The sequence below is a fragment of the Pagrus pagrus genome (genome assembly GCF_965226575.1).
Source record: "Pagrus pagrus genome assembly, chromosome: 8".
Lineage (NCBI taxonomy): Eukaryota > Metazoa > Chordata > Actinopteri > Spariformes > Sparidae > Pagrus > Pagrus pagrus.
Genome location: NC_140192.1, coordinates 966,718 through 976,095, shown reverse-complemented (window position 1 = coordinate 976,095; position 9,378 = coordinate 966,718). Strand labels below are relative to the sequence as shown.

At 44.0% G+C, this 9,378-nt stretch overlaps 1 protein-coding gene across 5 annotated transcripts in view; it reads left to right on the top strand.

Moving 5' to 3' along the window:
• The first annotated feature begins 1,144 nt into the window (after positions 1-1,144).
• ogdha (oxoglutarate dehydrogenase a) overlaps positions 1,145-9,378 on the top strand; it is a 29,096-nt gene continuing 20,862 nt past the window's right edge. For all 5 annotated transcript variants that reach the window (XM_084360244.1, XM_084360243.1, XM_084360242.1 and 2 more), the window contains exons 1-3: positions 1,145-1,284; positions 3,076-3,474; positions 8,994-9,170. In XM_084360244.1, the coding sequence (XP_084216370.1) occupies positions 3,235-3,474; positions 8,994-9,170 (417 nt within the window). In that variant the 5' untranslated portion in view covers positions 1,145-1,284; positions 3,076-3,234. The remainder of the gene's footprint in view (positions 1,285-3,075; positions 3,475-8,993; positions 9,171-9,378) is intronic.

Below are 9,378 nucleotides of genomic sequence, written 5' to 3'. Positions count from 1 at the left end.
CCTGAAGTCTGTTTTGTGTGTGTTGATCTCTTCTACAGTTGTTGAACTTGATTCTTACACTGGCGTCTTTATCAGAGTCAGGCTGCAACATTATTGATGTATCAGTTATCTTCAGTTAATCGTTTGGTGCATAAAATATCAAAAGATTGTGAAAAGTGCTCATCACAAAGTCCCAGAGTCCAAAGTGACGACTGGACTTTGATTTGTCCAACGAACCGTCCAGAACTCTTCATGTTCTGTCTGAAGCTCCAGAGGACACGTGTTCACCACTTCATGTCACTGTATTAGTTGGATTTCTGTGAGCAGCAGATTTTCTTTGAAACATCATGATCTAACTGCACCACAGTGACTCCACAGGGTCGAGTTAAGATGGCTCCAGCTCTCATGTTCAAATTAGTGACCATCTTCATAACACTGTTTAAAACTGGTTAACAATATCTTCATGCTGACTTTCCCATATTTGTAAACATCCTGATGAAAAATATAGTAAATTAGTCTCGTGTCACACTTCCTGTGGATAAATATCTTAATATGAAATAATGTTAGTTTTTCAATAGCTTCCATGTGCGGGACACAGATGTCTGCTGTCAGTTCAGAGTAGCAGTTCAGTAAAGAGCCCCACAGGTCCGTGCTGACTGAAGTTAATCCACTGTGACCGATATTAAACCATGGATGTATTATAATTATTATTATGGATGTTGTATTATAGATCCATGTATTAAACCTACGAGGTCTGAAGAACATGTCGTCAGTTGAAAGCGGAACGAAAAGAATCCGTGCTTCTTCTGTCGGAACTTAACAGCGTGACACCCAGCGGAAGTAAACAGTCCAAGCGGTTGTAACATTAGCTGCTTTATTGTCTTAATATATTAGTCAGGTTTATTGATTGTGTGGTGGAAGAAGTATTCACATAATTTTAATGGAAATATCACAGTGTAATTCACGGCGCATTCACAATGTAAGTCACGCAGAATTACGTCAGTATTATTAAGAAATATATTTAAATTAAGAGATTATAAAATTATCTTAATGTCGCAATATCGCTTTTTCTTTTTTGTAATTATAATTAGTCTTTTTTTTATTATTATTATTTTTAGATCAATCAAAATGATCCGCGATCCCACCCCCTCCCCGCCCTGTACGTAATGACGTCAGTGCTGCGTCACGTAACTTCCACACAGGCCTCGCTTCCATGCTCCGCGGCGCCGCGAGCTGTCACCGGGAGAAACGAAGGGCATCCGGAATACCGGCGGAGAGGGGAGCCGCTGAAACTCGTCTCTCGAGGTCAGTAACCAGAGTTTCAGATGATTACGAGCCGTGAGTGTCTGCAGGGAGAAGATCTGCTCCGGCACTCGGATCCAGATCCGAGTCTCAGCTGAGAGAAAACTAAAATCCGTCTCGAGGAATCTGAGAGAGACAAAACCTGTTAGCATGTTAGCCGCGTGCTATCTTGCGCACAACCCGTCCAGAGAATCGGTACCGTGAGGGTTTGGTCATCTCTCAAAATACTGAAACTGTCGGTGTAAATGATGGCTCACTTAACAGAAGAGAAATGCACATATTTAGCATAAAGTTAGCTTCTTAACATCCGTTCAACCTAACTCAATTAGCGTCCTTTTAGCGGCTAGCAAAACGTGCTAATGGCAATTAATAGAGTGGAAAGTAGAAGCTAACCGGCTAATTACATAACCTAACGCGTTAGCGCTGAAGTTATCATGTAGCCAGTGTGCAGAGTAACAACCAGCACTCTTCAGCCGCCAGTCTGGAGCTTTTACATTCACATGTAACGTTAAAACATTATAAGTGGATATTTCACAATGTTTTGATGAAGCAGGCAGTAATTTTCGGGAACTCATGACTCGTGAAAGGACAAAGTGACTGACAGGTGGCGTGGCCAATAGAAAAGCTTTGGAGTCCTATTTCCGGGCGGTTTTTCCTCGGATACAGCTAATCAGGAGGCCGGGTAGGCAGGTGGTGGGCGTGTCCAGGCCGGGGTGAGGGAAGGAGAATGGAGGCAGGCAGGGAGTGGACCCAACAAGGTCAAAACACAGAGACAGACTCAAACTGAGGGGGCACATGAAGACCGAGCAGAGTCTGTCACCCTGGAAGTGACTGTAGCTACATTAATGTTAATGGAAATAAACCATAATTAAGATTTTCTTAACTTTTACTGCACCTGACCAACAAATCTGAAGTGCTTGTTCTTCACTTGAGTCTTTTCTTTTCATGCCTCTTTCTTCTGTTCCTGCAGTACACTGACACTTCATTCATCTGAGAGCTTCACTGACACATTTAATCACAGATTAGGATTAATGCACACCTTCACATGAGGAGTTTATAAAACATGACTTCCTGTTATAACAACAGCTGACAGATTAACCAGTTGCCTCCGAAAATTTAACTATTTTCATGATCAGTTAATCTTCCATTCTAAAACACTTCATGGGTCCAGCTTCACAGATATCCACCACGTGCCCTTTTTGTCCTCTTTCTCTTCACGCTGGCGGCCTGGTCACTCGCCCTTGTGACTATTAGTGGAGGTGGACGTACAAACAGCCATATCACCGGGAAATAAGGGCGCGACATGTCGCCTAAATTGTTTATGGAAATACAGAAAATATACACTAGAAAAGAAAACGCATAAAACACAAGCACCTGACAAATTAAAATATTAAAGTTTCTTCCCTGAATGCTAAAGGAAAAAAATAATGTCTATACGTGCTGTATTTTAACCTGTCACACTGGACAAAAACCCATAAAAGCAAACTAATCTACTGGCATTGTGAAAGGAGTCAGTGTCCTGCTTTTAGCGGGTTTAGCTGTATTTAAATAAACTGTACATACACTTTACAAACTTTGGTGTAAAAGTTGTATTTGAAACCTTTTGGAGCCTCCAGCTGCAGAGTGTTGACACTGTAAAGCCCTCTGTGCTGACACCAGCACAAGTTTAAATATTTTAACTGGAAGAGGGAAAAGTTCATGTTGGTGATGAGTTTGTTTGGATCTGGATCGGTTCTGTTCACCCTCAGTCTGTCTCCCTGTCTAACACAGTGTGTCTGTCTGTCTCTCTGTCAGTGGACAAACGGACCAGTGGACAGTGGACGTTACATCGCTCCCTCTCTGATCTTGGACACACCCCGTGGACTAACTTTTTATCCCGTCGTCGTGAGGTTGAGGACGTCCGGCCCGTCGGCCTGACACCACTCTGTGTGTGTGATACTTTAAGGACTTCTAATGCATCGTTTAAGGACTTGTGCGGCGCGATTGCGTCCGCTCACCGCCTCGCAGGCGGCTCAGACTGTCAGCCAGCAGAGGCCAATCACAGTCACCTCCACAGGTGGCACAAGGACGTTTCAGCCAATCAGGTGCTACACTGCACCTGTGGCCTCGGAGCCGTTCCTGAATGGGACGAGCTCCAACTACGTGGAGGAAATGTACTACGCCTGGCTGGAGGATCCCAAGAGTGTTCACAAGGTAAGGAGCAGTACCGCCCCCTGCTGGTCCGGAGGGCCACACAGAGGGGAGACCGTCTGCTGGTTACAGGTCCACTTAAGTATAAAGACGGCTTCAGAGTACATGTAATTCTCTATGCACAGGAATGGATTTTCATTTTTTTTAAGCACCAAGCCCCTAAATTTGGTGTCCAACATATAAAAATATAATGTGTTGACTTCTTTTCTTCCCAACCTTTGTGTGATGTGATGTGTAGCCCCTCAGCCAATTACAGCACGAGGTCGCGACTCTATTTAAATGTTGTGACCAGGTTACATCGCTGTCCCTCTGCTCTGCTCTGTGTGAACCCCACACACACACACACACACACACACACACACACACACACACACACACACACACACACACACACACACACACACACAGAGCACAGACAGCTGACAGGATGAGTCCAGCACTGCGGCACCTTCCTGCAGGGTTGTGGCCGTTGGTTTGTGCTTTTAAATGTAACGTCCATGAAACAATCAAAATAAGGTTTAATTCCTCTGATTCAGCGCTCTGTTCCCGTTAACGCCGCTCCCTCTCTTCATTCACTGTCTGGCCTGTTTGACCACCGCTGCTCTCAGGAGACTTTGAGTGGTTTGTGCCACACAGGGCTTTTGCTTTAGGGGGATTCTGGTATTTTTAGACTTGTGCCTTTTTATATTTGTATGTTTTGATGTGTAAATGATTCATACCTACCAAAGGTCTTGACATCAGTCCAGTAAATTGCTTCAGCTTGTCCTTTGGGGCAACTCTCACCATCAAAGTTTCCTCCACGCAGAGTGCTTTTGTCTCTGACCGGCTGAGGTCGTAATCAAAGTGTCTGACAACGTTACAGAAATGATTCCTCGGGAGATCGACTCGCTAGTCTCGCTCTGAAATCTCAGGAAGTGATTTGTTGCAGTTGTTGCCTCATGTAGATCATCAAAATCAGTCAAGTATCCAGCCATGACTTTAGAAATATATTCTTGCTGGCAGTTCTCCAAAAGATTTCAGAGCGAGACTTTTCCTTGAGCGAAACATGTTTCCGGCTTCATAAAGGATCTGATTATTGAACACAGAGGTGTCTGTCTGTAGGAGAGGTTTCTGTAATGTTGAATAGAATAACATCCTGCGCCTGTCGGAGACAGAAACACTTTAAGTGGACGTAACTTTGACGGTTGATGTTGACTCGATGTTGACAACGTAATCCCAGAGGATTACGTTGCAGCTGTGTCGATCTACTAGTATGAATCACTTACACATCCAAAACATGTGAGTATAAGGCCGAGCTTTCCCTTTTAAAACATTGTGAACGTACGGGTTTTGGTATCGTCCAAATGAGGAGAATATCACCATAAATAGTAGAGGTGTCATGATTTTGATTTTAAATCAGCTTCAGTCTTGATCATCTAAATCTGCTGCACAACAATAATAATAATCTTATTAATTTAATACATTCATCACTCAGTGACAGTCGCGGAAAAAAACCTCTTTATCTCATCGAGGCTTCGGAGCTTCAGACTAGAAGAAAGGACCTTTGGTATTTCACAAAGTTTTGCATTTGTGTCTTGAACATTAACCGGCAGCTAACTGAGCGTCGGGCTTCAAAACAAACGCCACATTTATCCTGCAAATACTGTTTCCTGTTGGTGCTTCAGGTGAACAGAAGAGCTAAAAGACGACCAGAATCATGTTTTTTTGTCCTGAAATGTAAAATTTAAACTTATTCTGAAATTCTCATCAGAATGAAAGAAGGAAATTTATCCAACATTTTAAATTTGATCAGAATTCGTCCTCGTCCTCAGAAGATAGGATCAGAAAAAATATCATCCTGAACCTCTCTGACTTTAACAGGTAATTAAAGGAATAATACTTTTAACTGAATCACCCCAGAATGAAAGCTGCTGCCTGAAGGTGACCTCCTGTAGGGCTGCTGGGAGGTATCCCCCCCCCCCCCCCCCCCGGTGGTGTTTCAGCCACACATTTTAACTGAATGGTAAAGGACAGCTGGGCTAATAATAGCTGCTTGGAGCTCAGTCACATGACGGAGCTGTTTTACTGTCCAAAGTGAAGGCAAGGCCGCGAGGAAGAGGCCAGACCTCCTGCCAACATACTGTTACCTTAAACCAGGTGAAGAGTTATATAACTATATATATTTATATATAAGTGATTAGTTGCTTTATGGTTAATGGTTGGGAATGAGTTTAAGTCAGAAGTTTGATTGAAGGTGCAGGGGGGCGTTCCCAAAATGTTCAGAGGCCAACCAGATCAGAGCAGCAGCACTCGTGTCCCGAGGCGATGCTTCACTAACTGATCAACAGGACCCAACGGTTTGTTTAATTAAAATACTCAGCTTACACTTCTGCTTCTCATGGAGGTGAACACACAAAGTCGTATGTCAGAGGTGTGTGTGTGTGTGTGCGTGTCACATGTCACAGTGGTTGTGTAAGATCGGACAGTGTGACCTTGCTGCCACCGACTTAGCAAACAAGCAGGAAGCTAAACAGCAGGACTGAACACACTGTGTGTCATAGAAGTAATAATAATGTTTAATAGCAACAGCTGATGTCAGTGTGTCGTCCCAAATCAGTTAGTATACATTTGTAGTTAAGTTGTGTGTGCGTTGTGATACTTGTGTCATTGAGGTTATTTAGTGTCCAAAAGTCTTTAAATCAGACCGTCTGTATGCTGACGTGGATCTGTGACAACTGGTCCCGGTCCATTTATAACAGAGGAAGTGATCAGAGTTCTGAGCACATTCACAAATACAGAGATCAATATCAGATCATTGAACTGTAAATGTGATTTATTGGAAAAGCTATTTTTAACATTCGGGTCTCGTGTCGCTGTGAAAGACACCAACAGCTGATTCAGCAGTGATTTACAGCAGAGACACAGCAGCTGTTTGACAGGCAGCTGCTGCCACACCGACGTCCTTCACTTCATCTGACAACACACACGTTTTCTGCTCCGACCTACACTCATGAAGGAGCTGTTGATGTCAGTGTAATGGATGTAGAGTAATGAAACCATCAGGTCGCCTATAAAGAGGAAGGTTGACCGGAGTTCAGCCCGGCACCGGTTCTGTCTGCTGTCACATTTCTGTTACAGACTAAATCATTGAACACCTGAGCTGTTGTCCTGTGACTGAGAACAGAAGCAGAACCAGTTAGAAACACTACAGGGGAAACTTAATGTGACGGTTTGAATGAGCAGGACTTTGACTTGTTGCAGGACGTTCACTGTGGCGTCTGTAATTTAACTTTGACAGAGCGCCGTCGCCACGGACTTCCTGGTTCTGTTCAGTTCTGGATATTCTGGTTACAGTTCCAGTTTTTCTTGGATATGAAAGAGATTCTGACAGAAGTAATGCTGTGAATTAAATGGTTTCAGAGATTTGTGGTTAAAGTCCTTCATGTAGAAGTAAATTAGAGGTTGTTAGAGATGCTGATGCGAGTAATGACAGACAATATAGGAACAATAGAAACTTTCCTGTTTTAAATGACCTTTGTGATCATTCAGGTTCAGATGTCTTAGTTTTCTGAGGTGCACTTGAACTTTGAGTTTATATATAAGATTATTGGCTGATATATTTTCATCCTAATATCAGTATCGACATATCGACATCAGTCTGCCTCTAGTGTTTATGTATGTGTGTATGTATAATAAAGGATTTGAGGTAATATCTGTGTTGTGGAATAGATGGCGGCTCTCTGGGCCTCGGTTTGTCAGGACTCTCACTTCACTTTGTTCTGGTAAACATTAAAAATGAGACTGTGACCGGTTTAATTCAGACCGAGCCAACAGCACCGCAGCAGCCTGACCACATGCCAACACTCCGGTCTGTAAACTGAAACTCATGTTACACCTGTGTGACACCATTCCTGCTTTCATTATTTCAGTGAGCTCTATCCAACTAGATAAATAATGAATGGTAACTAAAGCTGTCAAATAAATGTGGAGGAATAAATCGTCTCATATTTTCCTTGTAGTGGAGTGAAAAGAGAAGACGAGCTGGGCGATACGGCCTTAAGATAAGAGCTCGATTATTTGAAATGCTCTCTAAATCACTTCATTAAGGCTCGGACTGGACGACAAAGTCAAATGTCACTATATTAATGACCAAATACCTCAATATAGATATTGTGACAGCATCAGTAATGTGTACATAATGACTACGTGGGTAAAGACGGGTGGCTTCACTGCAACACAGGCTTTTAAAACCAGGAAATGAATCCACATATTGTCCAGCTGAGCTGAGCTGAGCTGCAGCAGGAGAGACTGAGTGTTGGTCTCATATTGTGGTGAGTTCATCCTGTGATCAGATGTTTATGGGCAGAGCAGAGAGTCGGTGACTCATGAGTCCAGAATGAGCTGAACACCACAGTGGAAACCGACGCTGCTTCAGAGAGAACAGGCTCTCTGACTCGGCTGCAACATGAGCGCTGTTTGTTTCTGTTGGGAAATCGTGTCTCTGCTTCAGAGACGTCAGCGTTCGGAGCGCTCAGGCAGCTTGTGAGGGTTTTGTTTCCGGCGCTCAGCTGGATCAGGCCTACGGGTCACGACACCAGAATTTAAAACTTTCACACGAGTAAAAAAAGTGTTGCTCAACAACTCTTTAGATACATGTTGACAGGATGGGTATCAGGTTTGTTTGGTTTTTGCTAAATACAGATAACACACAGATTACACAGGTGAACGGCGCGTAGACAAACAAAGTGGTATTCAGGACGGTCCTGATGTTCATATCTCCGGTTTGTCTGACACCATTGATTGCAGAGATGATATCATTTTAAATGTGCTGAACGGGTTTTAATGGGTTCACTGTAACAGTCCTGCGACGGGTCGTTCATCACGCCTGGAAGCTAAAGTGTTTGTAGCACTGAGATCCTGCTGAGTCGTCAGAATCTCCCTGTTCAGTACTTCAGGGCCTCTCTGGCGTTCAGTCTCAAAACTGTTCTCAGGTGATGAGACTAAACCCAGTAAAAACCCAGCGGAGCTTATTATCTGCGCTCAGTGTAAACTCCTTCAGGCAGCAGCTGCTCGTGATCAGCCGGCGCCGACGGCACCTTCGTTCAGTTTAACGTGTCAACGTCTCCAGCTGCGCTCGTATCAGCTGTTCATTCTTTACAAAAGTGAACCCGTCTGTCGTCAGTCTGAGAGTCTGAACTCGACCAAAGATCGTCTGTGAGGGAAGAAGCTCCACTCTGTAACTACATTGTAGAAACAGAGTGTTTCTGTAGTTCAACAGAGTGAGACCTCATTACACAATCTATCTTTACCACATCATCCTTAATATTTACAAAATACCTCAAAGATGTCATGATATTCATTTGAAGCCATATTACCTTGTTGAGGACAAACAGGATGCTCTCCTGTCATTTTTATTAACAATCTTCTTATCCTGTCTCCCTCCATCTCTCCTCCTTGTCCTCCTCCTCGTCCTTGTCCTCCTCCTCCTCCTTGTCCTCCTCCTCCTCCTTGTCCTCCTCCTCCTCCTCCTCGTCCTCCTCCAGTCGTGGGATGTATTTTTCAGGAACGCTAACGCCGGTGCTCCTCCCGGTGCTGCCTACCAGTCTCCTCTGGGTCTGTCTGCCGCTCCCCAGCTCTCCTCTCTGGTCGGGGCTCAGCCCAACGTGGAGAAGCTGGTGGAGGATCACCTGGCTGTCCAGTCCCTCATCAGGGCCTATCAGGTACGCGTACACAGGTGGAGTAACCTCCACGAGCAGCTTGTTGGTGTAACCACTGATGAGACTCTGTACCATGTCCCAGATTCAGTATGTCATAAAGGGTCAGTCCACCTAAATCACTAGTTCTGAAATGCTTCCCATGATGCTTTGGTGCATGTAAACAGGAAGTATAATGTTGCCATGGATTCAGTGAGTTAGCTGTGAGCTCGAG